This window comes from Acanthaster planci, linkage group LG10, assembly GCF_054643075.1.
Source record: "Acanthaster planci isolate LZ-2023a linkage group LG10, COTS_SCS, whole genome shotgun sequence".
Taxonomy (NCBI): Eukaryota; Metazoa; Echinodermata; class Asteroidea; order Valvatida; family Acanthasteridae; genus Acanthaster; species Acanthaster planci.
The window spans coordinates 15,386,437-15,404,005 of record NC_141786.1 but is presented as its reverse complement, the minus strand read 5'-3'; the positions used below and the strand labels follow the sequence as shown (position 1 = coordinate 15,404,005).

Genomic DNA, 17,569 nt, shown 5'->3' with positions numbered 1-17,569 from the left:
CAGAATGTATCTTGAACTGTTAAAAATTGATAAAAAGTGAGACTAAATCTAAGTGGACAATATTCTTATAAATATTACACCACTGTCTATTGAGATCGTCTTTTTAAAATGTTTTTATGTTTAGTCTGTTGTATTTTATAAACGTTTCTGTAATCTGTAGGACTTTTAACACAAGAATGGAACATGGAATGGCTCTAGATTATTTTACAAATATTACGTTTTGAAAAATCCAGCTCAAAAATCTATTGCCGGCGTATCTCAAAAATATTTTCACGGTGGAGGAGCTTTCCCGTTCATGATTGACAGTCCAGTGACAAAAGTTTTGTATCGGTATCTGACAGTTAAGAATGGAGAGCGTCTGTTTTGTTTTCTGTTCAGATGGATTACAGGCCACTTGGCATTCCGACGAGTCATCAATGAGGAATAATTCACAAGTTCACAGCCAAATGAACCAATAAAAATAAAGAGCTCGTGACGGGCAGCCATATGATTGGGTGTCCGTGTTCGTTTAGCTGGTCGTTGACGCCGAGCGGTCGCGTTGATTCGCCGAGCGGGATATTGCGCAGTGCGACAAGTAACTGCCGCGTTGAAAATGGGCGGGTACGCTATGATGTGGGACGGGTCGTAAAACAGAAGCAGCCGCCTATCACAATTGTGAACAATGTACACGTATGTAGTTGATTGGCAGGTTGGTAAACCTTGGAAGGACAAGACGACAAACATCATTATGACTTTTGAAATATCGGTTGTGACATTTAGGTACATGTGCCGTTTCCTTGGCTGGGCTGGACTAAATAATTATCATTTACAAACTTCATTTCCCTCCCATAATGCTTACAAACCTGTCATTTTAGCAAGACGTCTCAAAAATGTCCAAAACTTTCTTTCACCCTCTCTTTTTGTAGGTTTGAAACACAAATTTTCTTTAAAACACTTTGGAAAAAATGTTGAATCCTGCCCCCACTACACGTTTCATCTCAATAAAGGTATCATCTCATGGCAGAAATAACATGAATTAGGGACAGAGAAAAAAAGTTGTGTAATTTTGTCAGGATAATCGATGTTTTTTACTCCACGTAGACTTAAAACACAACCACAGATGTGAATAAAGGATGCAGCATTCTTTTCATGGTTTTCCTAGCAACTACAACCAAAAATGGGACAGAGCTCCTTCATTACAAAAACCAGGGTGTTAAATTTAACACCCCTGGTATTATCAGAGGACTACACAACACTTTTCAGTGGTGTTGAAACTGTTGGTGTTACTTCAACACTCTCGGTGTCAATATTAAAACCTTCCAGAGCACTGCAACATTTGTAGGTGTGTAAAGTAACACTAGCGGTGTTAAAGTAACACCTTATGGTGTGGTAATCTGATAACACCAAAAATGCTGTTTTTAACACCACAGTTTTTGCAGTTACAAGGGCAGCACCTGACACCCTGTGCACAAACGTGTGGCCACGCGTCGTCCGCCGCCTGGAGGGAGTGCGGCGGACCTTTGATGAGATCTAAGGGTACAAAAACCCTACAAGACTGGTCTAAAAACTGTGTTCTGAGTAAACGCTTCAATACTTTCACTGTTAAATTTTACTGTTGAGGATACGTTATCACTTTTTCATGTCTTATAAACTACTGCAAAGGTAAGCAATGTCCATACAGGAACTTTTACTAGGTTTCTTTTCATACTGGTAAAAAACTTTCTCTAGCAGACGACTTGGTCCGGCAGTATCGCGGCCACCAAAACTTACCGAACGTTCGTCTGCACCATCCGTTTCATCCGCCCTCCATCCGCCCCGACGTCGGTTCCTTCCCCCGACACTGCTCCAGCGAGCACAAAGGCACACAACACCATCCCAGCCAACCCACTGGAAGGCCCGAGGGCTTTCAAATCCCAGGTTAAACCCCGCCAAGTCCGACGGGGTCGATCGGCCGAAACGCCGACCATCGTGGCAGGTTCACGGTGCGAAAGAAATCCCAACACCACACACAGGCAGCTCTGGCTAGCTGCTGACAGCTGAGACTTCACCTCTCTTTGAAAGAAAACCATCCACGGAAAAGAAGATCTCAGCGCATTTCCATTCGCTCGAAGACTAAGCTAACTTCCGAAAAGGTACAGATCAGATCCTCCCGGATCGAGAACTCGCAGGTAATGATCCAAACAGTGAAAATACTGTCCAGAAATCCTACAGAAGAAAGGATGAATCGGCTCCAAAGCTCTGTAGATCAGAGCGCGAGCCACCTATCCCGAAAGCTTATGAAAGAATGAACAGTGACCGGTATCGGGTGCGTGTGTAACTAGGCACACTCCTCACTGGCACACACGCAGAGCATTCATCACCGCTAATGCGCCAACCAATCCACCTGTTCTTGAATTGTGCCCCGAACCCCAACGAACTTCCCCGGGCTAATAATCTTGCGGTTTTCCGGATTCCTATCCCGTTCATTGTAACAGAGGGTCTTACCGTGGAGCTTACAGCTCACTGGTCTTACAAGGACGGAGCTCAGCTACAGTTGACATTCTTTTTTTTCTACAGGCGTATTCAGTTGAAATGAAGTAGTAAACCTGGCCTGTTATAAACAAACCCTCAGCCCTTCCACTGCAGGGGGCGGGGCCCCATGGGCTTAAACCCTTGGAGACCACTCATTAGTCCCTGCATTGTACATACGGCTACATCTGATAAAAATGCGGGGGGGGGGAATAATTAACCAAAAACACAACCTTGGATTTGAGAAAGGGGTCACGTTTCGGGAAAGTTTCATATGGCCAAAAGTTTACTATTTAGTCCAAGTGAAGGAACACCATACTATGCCGAGTCCGGGCAAAAGTACCGTGCCAGTGGTCACATGGAGGTGTCAGAACATGGTTAACCAAATCATGATCTGCAGGCCCTCCGCTAGTCGGGCATTAGTGACTTGTGTGAGGTATGCAGCCTGCAGGTTTTGTGAAAATGGAGGGGAAAAAAGGAATGGTGGAAGTCCTGAAGAATTGCAAGCTTCTTTTATTCCATGTGAATTATTTTGCTCAAAATGAGTCCTTCAAGATGGCACAATTTTGCAATCTCGGTGTGTAGTCTTCATTTGATTTCACAAAACGTGACTAGGTCCATGCAGGAATGTTTAGTGGTGATAGACTTTAGATGGAAGTGTCCCCCAACGTTTTACCGACCAGAATGACATAGGGAAACAAGCTTGAGTTTCATGTGTGTGTCAACTGTCGAATACGTCGGCTAGTTTTGACTGGTATTATTTGTCAGTAATGGGGTTATTTTCATCAATGGCAGCTCACTTACCCTTGAACAAAATTTGAGAATTATCCCTTGGCACATTGAATATGCGTCACCAGTCTAAAAGAAAATTAGTTTACACTGCTTTCCGATCACACTCGATCCCATTTTCAAGTCCAGCATGTTTTGATATTACGCTTAATTTTCAGCAGTTAGGGCAACAATCTTGGCCGAATTTCTCTATCCCACTCCAACCACTCCGAGCCCCTTTGAATGATGTCTTTCACTGCGAGGTCTCTGTGCTCCAGCTGCAGAACATTGACCGCGTGAGCCGCAGTTTAGCGCCCTCACTAGTCACTTTTAGGACATCCTGTCTAGTCTTTGTTTTCTATCAATGAAAGAAATGACAGGAAACAGAGAATTTCAGTTTCTCGGGTATGTTCATTGGTTATAAACCACAACAATACGGGCGATTCACAATAGTGCTCCACCAAGAGCTTGCAACGAGTTGGTCAATTGCAACGCACGAAATCTGTCAACCTTTTCAAACGCGCATTGGGTTGACAGATTTCGCACATTGTGATTGGCCAACGCGCTGCAAAATACTGAGCGCACTACTGCGAATGACCCATGTCCACTTTAAATGTAACAAAGATGTTTCTTGTACCACGGTCATAGATATTGAGTTTGTATTGGTCGCAGGTTGATCACGCGATATGCTAGAAGTGCACATGTATCATTCACGCGTCGCGCGCACGGTTGATGTGTCATGTCTGCTGTGTATAATCTTGGGTACGAGGGTGGACAGGCGCGTTGGCACTATGCGTGCCATGAGCACGGCGAGGGGGACATTGAAGCACTGTGTCCATTCAGATGCTACCCTCTTCACTCTGACCATAACGGAGACCTGTGGGTTACTAAACTTCTTCGTGCACCTGGCTATGCTCGTGGAACACGAGTATGCTCTAATTACTGTTTATGCGGGGATCGCCATTGCCGTTTATATAACGCTCATGAATATTATAAAACTCTCATGCCATTGTCTCTTCTCGTCTGCTCTTCAATCATGTCAATACTTTTCAACGGAATTTGGAGTAAATGGTCCTAAAATTAAATCAGTCGACAAAAACCCCAGTGCTCTGTAAATTCCAAGTGTCTCTCGTAGGCCAGTTATCCTAGATTTCTCCCCCCCCCCGCAAAAACAAACAAACAAACAGAGGTCAACAAAGTAAATTACAATCAGTAAGTTTCCTGGTAATTTAAATATCCAACTTGCTGTTGAATTGTTTCAATTTGTCAAAGTGTTTTAATTCATCTTGCAGTAAAATACCGGTATGCATATATGACAGATATAAGAGTTCCAGAATAATCTATTAACAACTGTTGCCTGTCGTTACGGGGTCCATGGGTTTTGTACACCCTCGGGGATACAAACACTTTGGACCCCTACACTGGAGGGCAACAAACAGGCCTAAGTGGTTCTTCGTGAAAACGACAATTTTACTTGACCTACCTTTCGGCCTTTCCAGTCAATACGTTTGTACATGTACCAGGGGCAGACAGATTTGTGACGCTACGTGAAAACGCAAAATACACTTCCCGAGATTTGGCCCCTAATAACATGAATGTAATCGAAAAAAGAAAAAAAAAGTACTTTCGACATGTGCGGCTCTTCGTGAAAACGGTTGCAAAATGGATACAGGGTGAAAACCAAACGTAAGAGGGGTTGTCACTCCTTTTAGAGCCTCCACCTTCTGGTATTTGCATCGTACTTAGGACCTTGTCTTCCCCCATCCCACCCCACCCCAGAAGGTTCTGGATGTGCCCTTAAATGTATAAGTTCCTTGACTGAGAACTCAGAAAACCAAAGAAATGAAAACACAAGAAACAAACTGAGAATTAATTCACGGCAGGGCTATGCACAAATAGTTACTGCATGGCTACAAATTTCCCACTGTTTCGTCGGATATCTGAGTGCAGAGACTACACCTGTAACCAAGGGTAACGGATGAGGGCAGTATACTTACAGACTGCTACACTGCGCAGCTCTTGGCTGCGGTCGGCATCGTCTCACTCGTCTTTGGGGAATGAGTGTAGCCATGAGATTTTATTCTTTCAATTTCATTTTAACATCAAGTTATCACATTTCCATATAAATATTAAATTTTATTTGTCAAATATTAACGCCCAACCCCTCCCCCCAAAAACACCACAAAAGCAAGGATTTCGGGACCGTAAAGTTTTTGATTTCCCCGCATTCGCTTTTGAATCCCCCCCTTTTCTTTAACTTTAGCTCTTTCCTCAAAGGTGGTTCAGAGAAACATGTTTCATACTCTCTCAGGGTCTCAGCTTTGTCCGGTCTACTGAGTATACTTTGATCAACAGGGTAACCTGCGGGGTTAGGCGAAAAGACATGTTTCAAATTCCCACCCCAATTAAATTTTGGAAATCTTTCATTTATAATGATTAAAGGAATACCCCAAAAAACTCCAGCAATTCACAAATGTTCCCCATCATCGCAGAAAAAAAAAACACGTCGAAGTAGGTTATGTTGATGTTTGACAACTCCTCTATACCCACTGTTAGTTTCTATACTGAAGTTGAATAATGTTCTTCGGTTTAAATGGAACCTAGTTGATGAAAACGAACAACATGGAAACCAAACATGCCTTGTGGTGGAAACGATACGATAAATAGGAAAACTTCATTCATTTTAACGCATCCATGCAATTAAACTCCACCTTTTTGCGAATTGTGGATAAAATGTTTGAAATATGCAATATAGGCCTATGCTACATTACGTCAAAGATGAACGTTACGTGGATTTGCGCAAAATAGGGGTGTTGTAAATGTTCTTAAGTCGGCTATTTCACTGTGCTATTGTCTTTATAGTCTCACTTTGAAGCCTTAACTTTAACCTCACATGAGCGCAATTTTTATTCTCCAGTGGGAAACACAACCCCGGCCGTAACCCTAATAAAAAAGGTTATATGTGTGTTTTTCTTCAAACTTACAGAACATAGAAGTGATAAACCCACGACCAGATAAAGATCACTAAAATAATGTCTAATAAATCAGAAGTTAAACTGTTAAGGGTAAATGTGGGCGAATCTAGAACCACCTTTTCCATTGGAGGGATAACTTTTTAGAAGAGGCAAAACATATTAGAATCCCTTCAATTGGTTTATGAGTACCGTACATCATAGCACCGGCTACCATTTATCTTCCATTTATCAATACACAATGCTCCACAGAACATTCGTATCATAGTATTTTGTAATTATCTGCACACAACGCCTCTCATCCAAGACAAAATGAAACTCAATAATGTATTTTTTTCTCTCTGTTACAACGGACCAGCTGGGAACATAGACCTATCATTGATAACAAGATGGTAAGCGTAATTGAGGCCTGAAGGGGTGATTTTACGTGTGTAACTATTTGAAAAGCTGTACTTTTCAAGCAGAGATGTCGGTGAATCTTAACTTATTGTGTACACTGCCTCCTGAAAAACGGCCTAATCGATGAATAATGCCTCATCGAAGGCACGCTGGTACAATAATTAATCTCTAAATCAATTCCACAAAGATGACAAGCACAAATAGAACAATAGATGATAAAACCGGCAAACGGAATGATGATTTTAGAAAGATCTAAGGAATCACATGCCAAAAAACTGCGGGGAGAATGTCAGATGGTTGCACCCGTTGGGAAAATCTGAGCACGCGTAGCGCCGGTCACCCGACTTTATTCTCACGAAGCAAGATGTCTCACTGGACAAGATGTTGGACCACTCAGAATAAAACATATGAAATTCAGCTTCTCAAGTAGTTTAATAACAAGTATAAAAAGGCGGTACATCTCGACGGTACCAAAGTACTGAAGCCAACAGTAGTAAATAGGCGTAGACTTTGTAATAAAGTGAACGAGCAAAACATAACTGGATAACACTACACAATTTTAAAATTACGTAAGAGCGTCGCAATACTATTGGGGGTATCGGTAGGTTTCGCTGGTATAACTTTCAGAATTCAAACCTATTTGGCTCTTGCCAGACATCGGGAGATGAACTGGAGGGGGGGTCCAGTGACATGCAGGGATGAGAGAGCAGTATACCCAAATCACCAATAATTCACTCGTCAGATGGAGTATTGAAACATTCGCTTATCGTCCAGACATTTACTACATGGCAATTGAGGTTTACCCCATTCCATCTACTAATTCACTTTTAGTCTGCGGTGGTGCAGCTTTAAAAGCCTGGTAATACAAAATGTAGATGTCAACTTCAATTTCAATAGATTTCTACGTTTACCAGCGCTAGTGTGCCATACTTTGAAATTTAAAGTTTAGCCGCAATGAATTTGTCTCAGATACAATTTTTCTGCCAACTTTGTACTCTTCTTAAATGTTTGAACACTTTTTAACACTTCCATTAATGCACTGAAAAGTGCACTTTTTTAACACTTCAAATTTTTTTCTGGACAACTGAAGTCGGTCTTGCTGTGATGTCATCCAGAGAATACATAGTTCATTGCATAGGTTTCTATTGAAATTGTGGAACCAGAATTTACTTACTCAAAACATTTCTGAGAAAAGCATTCGTTGCTCAGTTTATGCACATAACAATGAATCAGCGAAGAAGAAAAATTTAGTCCAGTAAAAATTACAGAAATGCATGATTTCTTTCGTACAAACCAATGTAACGTACGGCTATTTTCCTGGGATGACATAATAGTTTTAGGTTTACATGAATATGGAAATACTCGTCAGCATAAAAACCAAAAATGCTGCAAAATACCTTTTGAAATTGTGAAACAAACGTTGAAAATTAGGTTAACTCAAACACAAAGATCTAGTCGAATATTTGTGTTGAAACAAATTGATTGGAGCTACCGTTTAAGTCGAAAGCGTCTCTTCAGAGCCAGATGACATTAATTGAATATTAGTCACGGAGCAACTGTATGAACTTTCCTTTTGATGGCACAAACTACCTGTTTGCTCTTGGAATTAAAGTCAATATGATGTCGCGGATGTTGCGCTACGTTGATGTTCGTGTAAAGTACAAACAGCCCAGCCTTTCAGAATGAAAATTACAATGAAATGTTTTGATCCAAAGAAGAAAATACGAAGAAAGCAAGTGACAAACCTCCAACTTGTGAAAAAAAGTATGATTGCGGTACCACGAACAATCTCTCAAAATCGATTCCAGGGATTCTCTCACGGAGTTCATTTATTTCAGTATTGGGGAACTGATTTTTAAATAGGGCTTTTGACATAGGTCACAGCGCTTCACGATACTATCCCTTTCGTGAGACCCACGTTTCCCCATCGCCCCAGAATATGAAGCTTTGCCTCCCTAAGTTTAACACAACACGGACATATCACCTGTACTCAAAGGCAGCGATCTGACTCACAGGTGATAACTACTTTGTGAAAATGTGTTTGACCAAAGACAGAATGTACTGCGACCACGCACAATTATCGACAAAATCTCGAGTTGAAGTCATCCGGCAACAAAAACCACTGAATTCCAAAGGCCTGTTTGTTTGTGGGGACAATGATTTAGCGACAAGGACTATACTGACCTAGCAACATTTCTTGGACGAATAGTATCCCAGGGAGGGGCTATTGTTAATCACGCTGAACTGTCCTACATCATTTCGTCTATCACACTTTTAAACTGAAAACAAGCTCAGTATCAGCCAACATCCCAATCAAACATATCACTCTTTCCTTACTCTGAAGGATTTGCCATTCTACTCAATTAAAATCAAACGCTAGCTGGTGTTTTAATCTGCAAAGCCCATTGGCATTTTATGCATATCAATGTGTTAATACAATGCCTTATATAAAAACTAAACGCATTTAATACCTCTCAGCGTGCAACACGTGCGCAAATCCGTATGTTGGATAAATGTGGGAGGCCCAAAAGGGTGTGAGCTCTTGTATGAATCTTCGTCTAAACCACTATCATACTATTGCAAAGAAATAAGCAAGAATGTACTGCTTATTTGGCTTCTTGATTATGGGCCAAACTTGTCTGCTACAATGGGCATCGTAGCTCTGCTAATCTTTCCTTTCGCGGCCTTACCTTTCTGCCCCAATGAAATAAACGTCTTGAAGTACTGAACGCGAGCTTAGTCCACTGATAAATCTTACACAATATGTACAGCAAACCCCTCTTCAAGTGACCGTCCAAACTTTAGGAACGGATAAAAGACAACGAGAGTGTAGTTTGCCGTTTATTATTTTTCAAACACTGAACAATTTTTACAAACCCTATCAAACCGTGCGTATTGTGGGGTAAAGCGCCCTCAAGCGGTATGAGGTCTATATGCAATGCAGCCTCAACTTTGGACAAAAGACGGTCCGGAGATTCGTACTGCAACAAAGTTAAGGAGTGGTTATCATGTTTGAAAAGCAAACACCCATGTGTCAACCGGACGAATATTGCAAAAGAAACTTAATTATTCATTAACGCTCTAATAACACGCAGTCAATAAACGTGGGCCCAGTCATCTTTTTTTCGCAGCGGTTCGCTTTCGATTTAATTTTGCAAATACAAATTTTAAAATACTAAAATTGATACAGCAGTACTAAACTTCCACGCATAGCCTGTAAATTAACCCCACCTGTTAAAACAGCGCTCTTATTAAACAGAAGGCCTACAGGCTGGAAAAGTATAAATTCCTCGGATTTTACAGTTCTGCTTCAATTAGTCTCTGGAGGACCTTCCAACCACAACAATGGAGGCGTTTCGATTCACCCTCTTCTTCTTCGCGGTAATTGGCGTAGGTAAGTAAACGATCACTTTACACAACTAGTTTACGCAACTCCTACTCCAAATGACTTGTGTGGCACAGTTTCGGTAGGTAAGCCTGTAGGCCCTATACTATTATAACGCAATGTAAGGGTCAATATGTTATGTGAATAACGACAAGGCATGCACGTGATGCGTTGTACTGCATTGTCAATGCTACACTGACTGATACCAAATGCAGAACAGATACTCCGCACAATCCTTTAGATATTAGTTTGTGCTTATCTTTTAGTGAGGGTCGCAGGATGTGGTCTGTTTATCTTTCTGATCCTTGATGGCCTACTTCTTTACGTGAATCAATACTTAATCCAAGATGTGGCTGCACAGGAGAATTTGTTGTCTGAGACTGTCTTTTCTGCATAATGGAAATGTTAAAAGTCGTTTTAAAAGTATATCTTGAAGTATTGTGCCTTCTCATACTGAAAAAATCCCTAGGCCTATATATAGTAATCTCTTATTAAATGTTTAAAACCCTTCCAATGCTACACTGACGTACAATTTCTTCAGTGATTTACTGTTCATGTGCGAAATAAGATATAACAACAGGTAAACAGTCTTATGAAATTTTCCGAATCCAAAATTGAAACATAATAGTTAACAAAATACTCAACAACCAACTATCTTCATCACTGGTACAGAATTATACTGACTGAAAAAGAGAAAAAAATGAGTTAGAGGAAACCTATCATAAGGCTTTTTATCTCTTCTTTTGTATTACAGCCGTAGATGCTGCTCCAAATAAAAGTAAGTGTTTGTATAAAACGTCTATTTTTTTCTGCCTCTCAAACGAAGCATCTTCACCCGTTTTCAGTATTTAAAGCCATTGTGCAGTTTAATTATCACAAGGTTTGTCTGATGATATAAACAGACCCACCAGAAATTTAATCGGGCAAAGGTTTTGTGGCGGTTTCAATTCAAAGAAACTGCACAAAATCTTTGATTCAAATTCAGTACCAACATTAATAAGGGTTTATGACGTGACACGCAAGGCGCAGTCTTTTGCATACGACTATAGACCAATTCCCTTGTCATGGCACGAGTAGTTGGCTGGTGCTAATCTTACTTAAGCTGTAGTTGTCTACCAAGTACATGTATGTCCCCGTATCGTATCGTCAGAATACCCTGTTTCTGATCGACGAATTTTCACCTTGAACGATTGCCCCAAGAAGTTGAACGCTGAAGAAAGACACATCTCTTAATCAACGTTAGCTTCTGTTTTCACAGATTTTTTACATTTTAGGCAATGTTCAGTAAAAATGTGGGACGAATCCATACTCTACTGTTCTGAAACTATTGATTCTCAGGATTTTTACTCTACCCACACAACAGATGAATATAACAATCTATGAATAAAATATACAGTTAGTCTTGTGATATACTATCTCGTATCACTTCCGTTTATACAGGAAGGCCTTGGACATCAAACTACTCATGTAAGTAAAACTTTTGACATTTTGTTTGCTGAATAACACTGAAGGCAAAATTTACATTCTGAAGGAAAGCCTATTTTCATAATAACGATAGAATTTAAATGAAAGGGTACAAAATTGAAAGTAAAGTTGACCTGAAGCTCCTTGATTGCGAGCAGATAGTCCCAAACTTCCATCGATTTCAAAATACTTGACAGTAATTACTTGAAGTTTGCTTTTATTTGATTTGCTTATAATAATTCGTAGCCGACGATTTGCAACCACTTGCGCTCCCTGTTGGGTCTGTAGTTCCTTTCCAGCATTTTTCGTTTTGGGGTATTTTCAGGTTTATTTTCACAGTTTTGAAATGCATAGCAGGTCATGATATCTGTGTCCAAGCTATATTAGCGTTGAGTGTTCGGCCATGTTTTGTAAATTGGGAACCCTTGTTTTATATCAATACAACTTTGGGTCCTCTTCAAATCTTTAAGATTGATTGCTTAATTTTCTTCTTGTTTTCAGCCGGTGAATACAGCCATCCCATAAGTGAGTATTTTTTTATCCATGACCCATAATATGCCCAAACATAATTCACTTATACCAAACACCATAAGTGCACGTCAGAGTGCAGAAAGGGTTAGTGATAAACGTTAAGCAAATATATGTAAGGTGGAGATATCCAAAACGGTTCTTCTGAATGTTTATAAATTTTCCTATTTTGGTGTCTTTTCCCACAGTCGAGCCTTCGTATTATTGTAAATATATATTACGTTATTTTTTTATTCCTTTGATGTAATTTATAACATTGATGTTTCTTCATGATTACGTTAAGAACACTTTAAAATGTACTTTTTTTTAAGGCTAGACGTTTGATTTGGTGAATTAGAAACAGTACTTTTCAAATGCACAAATTGATTTTATCGTGCGTTAAATGTTCAAATTAGCATTTAGGCAAATCTGTCTCTCCGAGTACTTCCATAATGTAATATTCTTAAACTAAACCATTTTTTCCATCCTACGCCCAACAGCCGAGGAGTACTCCCACGATTACGTGACGGGTAAGAACAATTGTTCTCATCAATTATCAAGGAGAGCTTATGGTGGGCAAATGGTGTCCAACTCCATTAGTCTAAAACCATTGATTCTGAGAATTTTAACTGTACCCTCGATGAATAAAACAAACCAATATATAAATGATTCAGCTAATTAAGTTACTTGTCGAAATCTTTTTATTTTGTGTCGCCTCCTTTTATATAGGAAAGCCGCGGCCATCTGACTACTCATGTATGTAAAACCTTTGAAATTTCATTTGTTCCATGATAAAATTTGAAGCAAACTTTACTTTCATTATAGTGGTACAATTTACAGAATGAGCACTAATTTTACGTACCTCGATGTGACCTGAGGTTTTTTGGTTGAGGGCATAAAAAGTGTTAAAGTACCATTGATATCAGTGGTCGAGTTCGGGCGGCCTGTTCTTGACATAGGTTTCTTGTTCTCGCGCTCGAACGGTGGGAACACGACTCCAGAACACTGTTCTCGGAACAGGATCACACACCACCTCCTCCTCAGCGTTTTACAGGAACACACGGAAAAACTCGTGAGATTTTGATTTTTGAACAGCTGCAAAAAGTAGAGAGATGGCTTCCAAAGCCATAGACAATGGGAATATTTTGCAAAATTACCATTAATTATTTTCCATAACACAGAAATGAATGTTCCTGTTTATATAGAAAAGAATTCAACCCATCCAAACACTAACTCTCGAATAACGTAGCCTACATGGACGCCGCCATGTTGCATGTTGCTTGTCACTAACTACCAGCGATAACCAGCTGTTTGTTCCCGCCGTTCGAGCGGCCGACCCACGAACAACAAATCGAGCTGTTCGTGAACATACGGAAAAAAGCCGCCCAAACTCGGCCAGTATAGCTGACATTAATCACTCAAGGTTTTCTTTTATGTGATTTGCGGCGCAGCTGACAATTTGATAACACACACGATCCTATTCAATACATGTGTATGGGTTTTAGTTCCTAATCGGCATTTATCGTTTTTCGGGAATGTCCAGGTTCATTTTCATGGTTTTCAACACAGAACAGGTCATCTCTGCCATACTTCCCTGTTTCAAAGCCATATGAAATTTGAATGTGAACCATTTTCGGTGGACAGGAACACTTGTTTAGTGTTATATGACGTTTGGTCCTCATATCTTTTAAGCACGATTGCTTTATTTGATTCGTTTTCAGCCGACGAATACAGCCGTCCCATTAGTAAGTATTTGCTATTACAAGATCCATAACATATGTACAGTTATAATTCATCTACCAAACACAACCTTCCGAAACACCAGAGGTGAACTTAGAACTACATACATTAAACAAATTAAACACCAAATGGTAAAAATTATCCAAAAAATCTCAAACATTTTTCTCTTTTGGTGTCTTTTTGTCACAGTTGAGCCTTCGTATCCTTGTAAGTACACGTATCATTCGTTTTTACTTCCTTCTATGTAATTCATAATATTGATGCCAATCCTGGATAATTAAGAACACTTTAAAAAGTAATTTTTAAAAGACTAGTCGCCGATTTGGTAAAATACAAACAATACTTTTCAAAAGGGACCAATTAATCTTTTATGGTACATTATTTAAAATCTTCATATTTCTTGTCCCTCTTGTTCTTTACACACGGGGCTACACTGTTTTGATATACTAAGGGCTGAATTTATCTCACTTTTCATATGTACAATGTATTTGCATTAAGGCATTTTAGTCTAACAATTTACTTTCTTACGTCCGAGTGTTTGTATGATGCAATGTTCGTAACCAGTCGATATTTTTCTCCTACTTCCGACAGCTGAGGAGCACTCTCACGATTACGTGATAGGTAAGAACAGATTTTTTCCCTTGTCATCAATTATTTAGGAAAGCTTTATGGTATGCGAAATAGGCCATGTCTGTATCGAGCACCTTACGGCTCAGCTTGCCATTCAGCTTGTGATGTTTAACAGCCGTAGCCGGTGAACAACATTCAATTAGAACAGTCCTTTTCTTGTCATTGGGTTTTAATTTTAAGAGCGTATCAGGTCGTATCTGTATCGGGAAGCTTGTAGATTTAAGCAGAATGGGGACGCTGATTGAGAAAACTTCAGACAGTGAAAATGAGTTTACCGCCTTGAAAATTATGTTGAAAATGCATTTTTTCTTCATACATAGGATGGCATACTTGCATATCTCAAACGACTTTTGTAATTTATAATCTTAACTCAGTCAAAATCGGCAAGTGGAAACCCACCCGTATTTATTAGCACTCTATTTAAAGGTTGGACAATTTCAAAACGCCATAAAGACGTCGTTTTCATGTTCTTAAGGAATGTAATTCATATTACAGATATTCCTGTGTGTGATTAACTTCACCGATTTATCCGTGTGTCAGAACCCCCCCCCCCCCACACACGCTTTTCAAATTTCCACAGCTGGTCAAGCCATCCCCTCCATAATCTTCCATTTCCTGGCAGAAATTTACGCCTCTGTAAACAAACTTTACTGGGACAATGGGTACTTTTTTAATTTAAAGTCCAGTGCAGAACATTTTTCATTTTGGCCATCGGCTCGGTAAAACCCTTAAAAAGGTGCAGTGCGGATTGTCTTCAGCGCTGCCAAATCGTATACCCCTCATTTATTTTAGTCTATAAATATGGGTGGTACACCTGCTTAATGGTGACTTTTTGAAATGGAAAGTCAGTTAATAAACTCTACTGCTGTTGTTTGTCTTGATTGCAACCTCATTTTCAGACACATTCTGCGATATTTACGATGTATGCCTAAACGGCGGGACCTGTGTCTCAGAGGGCCCCGATTTCGAGTGCATCTGTCCACCAAATTATTCGGGTAACATCTGCCAGAACGGTGGGTAGTGTTTTGCATTCTTGCCCCCCCCCATGATCATATCTCTTATTCAGGCTTTAAGCCATAATCATGATGCAACCTGTTCATGGGATTACGGCTTATTATTTGGCTCGTAGCCGACAACCAAAATTCAACCAGCCTTTTCTGAGTTAAATTTGAATAAAATCTGGCACACTGAGCTCTTTAAATTCATGTGAACATAAAACTTGAATTCTCCATACTAAAGCCACTGTTGCTATACCTCGTGTTTCGGATCAAGCTTTTGCTTAGTACACTGCTTTCAATTGATACGAAGGGCATAAAGGAGCCATTCCATTCAAGAGAAGGTGGTCGTCATGCAAAGGCTTGCCCCGAACCATGAGTACAACAACAATGTCTTTTATGCCGGGGAATTCAAATTGTTATGTTTTATGCGCAATCAGATCACTCAGTGTACCTCATTTTATTCAAATTTAACTTGCAAACAGTGGCGTATCCAGCGGGGGGGGGGCAACTTACAATATAATACCAGCAAATAAAAGAAAGGATATCTGGACCATAAGGCTGTTGATTTTTTTTGTTCTCTACAACATCATGTTGAATGAGCTCGAAGCCGCTTTCGTTTTTTAACCCCCCCACCATAAGATTGATGCGCCGCGGCTTGCAAAAGGCTTATTAGAACAGTCCTTTCTAGTCATCTGTAATTATTTAGGAGAGCTACACTTGGCGGATGAGAGAAATGAAGGCGGAAGTGTCTGCCAGAATTACCGTTCTTTTTGCTTAATCGATTGGTGTTTGCCACTGTTGAGTTAAGTTTTGTCGCTAGCTGAAACAAGATTACTTATGATTCAGGATTGCAGAGTCATCCATTGAAATGCTGATTATACAGTACTGACCTGTGAACGCTTGCTAGCCCGGACTTAATACGCTGCTTTTCTTGCGCCGTGTACAGCGTTAATTCCGGTTCATACTTCAGACGAATGAGAAAGCAAAGCGACTTTGACGTCATGACAATCTGCTACGAAATTGGCTCGAACTCAAATGTGTTCAACTTTTACGAAATCGCAACTCAAATATTGGATCTGGCCTTACAATCCCCGTTTGTTTTTGCTTTAGCACGACGTATGAACCACATGTACCGGCTTTTAAACTCGTTTATACTGAATTTTATTACCAAGTGCGTTCCCAATGTCGTGAAGGAAGACCCAAATTATAGGCACTGACAATTCATTTTTCTGGTATTTTATTCTGATTTCTTTGAACAGAAGGAGGCAGGTCCTCGTACGATTATGCGACAGGTAAGACATGTCTTCAGCATACGATTGTTGAAATCAGGATTCTTAGCTCGCTCGAACAAATCCTTAGTGTCAGAGTGCACTGTAAAAACCAACGCCCATTTTAAAGCGCCTTTGCTTTAACTGTAAATGTGTAATTGTTTGAAATTAATTGCTCTTTTTGGTAATAATCGTGTTTCGGTGTTCACAATGTGCTTTTCTGTCTCGTTATTATCACCCAAGTCTGTTGTCGTGCGTAATATCATTACACAATATGATGTATTTGTTTAAAACACACCACAACATTTTTTACAAGTTTACTTCTGTCGTTTGAAATTATTTCATATGTATCATTATTGGGAGAAAACCCTGGTTGTAAGATTGCCTCAAGACGTTGAGCCCTTTCATATGGAATGAACAACATTCTTCCTGCATTAGTTTACGTTTTCCCTTGTAATCCACATTATGGGCAGTGATCAGTGCAAGTGCAGAACGAGGTCAAACTAGATTATTCTAAAGCATGACTTCTCATGTATGTAAAACCTTTGCGTAAATTTTAGTAAAAATTTCACCATTAATCATAATATAGCAAAGATTTCACCTACCCCAAACTTGACCTTAGGATTCTTGAGTGCAAACATTCACCGATGTCAAATTACTTGACGATAACTAATTGACGTTTTCCTTTATTTGATTTGCCTTAATACTGACCTATTTCGGTGTCTTTTTTCGTAGTCGAGCCTCCGTACCCTTGTAAGTACACATTCATTTTTCTACTCCCTTCTATACCACGTACCCTTCGGTTTGGGCACCGGGGCCTGCATGCTAATCCCTTCCCCGATCGGTGTGAAGGTAGATGCATCTTGATCGCTGACGCATGACAGCCTTATTCGTTTGAACTGGTTTGAACAGTTGGCAAATGAAGACCGGCCATTAGTGGAGAATTATTTT

The 17,569-nt window shown here is 40.0% G+C and overlaps 2 protein-coding genes across 30 annotated transcripts in view; one reads left to right on the top strand and one right to left on the bottom strand.

Annotated features, from left to right (window-relative positions):
* The window catches only part of LOC110982993 (uncharacterized), a 279,431-nt gene extending 276,828 nt beyond the window's left edge, over nt 1-2,603 (bottom strand). For all 4 annotated transcript variants that reach the window (XM_087142717.1, XM_087142720.1, XM_087142719.1 and 1 more), the window contains exon 1: nt 1,750-2,603. In XM_087142717.1, coding sequence (XP_086998843.1) covers nt 1,750-2,048 — 299 coding nt within the window. In that variant the 5' untranslated portion in view covers nt 2,049-2,603. The remainder of the gene's footprint in view (nt 1-1,749) is intronic.
* Nucleotides 2,604-9,880: 7,277 nt separating this feature from the next.
* Nucleotides 9,881-17,569, top strand: part of LOC110982967 (uncharacterized) — a 35,470-nt gene continuing 27,781 nt past the window's right edge. For 15 of the 26 annotated variants that reach the window (XM_087142738.1, XM_087142742.1, XM_087142740.1 and 12 more), the window contains exons 1-13: nt 9,882-10,020; nt 10,766-10,789; nt 11,452-11,478; nt 11,977-12,000; nt 12,192-12,209; nt 12,483-12,512; nt 12,712-12,738; nt 13,704-13,727; nt 13,912-13,929; nt 14,314-14,343; nt 15,252-15,365; nt 16,610-16,642; nt 17,354-17,371. In XM_087142738.1, coding sequence (XP_086998864.1) covers nt 9,972-10,020; nt 10,766-10,789; nt 11,452-11,478; nt 11,977-12,000; nt 12,192-12,209; nt 12,483-12,512; nt 12,712-12,738; nt 13,704-13,727; nt 13,912-13,929; nt 14,314-14,343; nt 15,252-15,365; nt 16,610-16,642; nt 17,354-17,371 — 436 coding nt within the window. In that variant the 5' untranslated portion in view covers nt 9,882-9,971. Of the gene's footprint in view, nt 10,021-10,765; nt 10,790-11,451; nt 11,479-11,976; nt 12,001-12,191; nt 12,210-12,482; nt 12,513-12,711; nt 12,739-13,703; nt 13,728-13,911; nt 13,930-14,313; nt 14,344-15,251; nt 15,366-16,609; nt 16,643-17,353; nt 17,372-17,569 lie in introns of all 26 variants that reach the window. The other 11 variants (XM_087142746.1, XM_087142747.1, XM_087142744.1 and 8 more) reach the window with 5 other exon arrangements.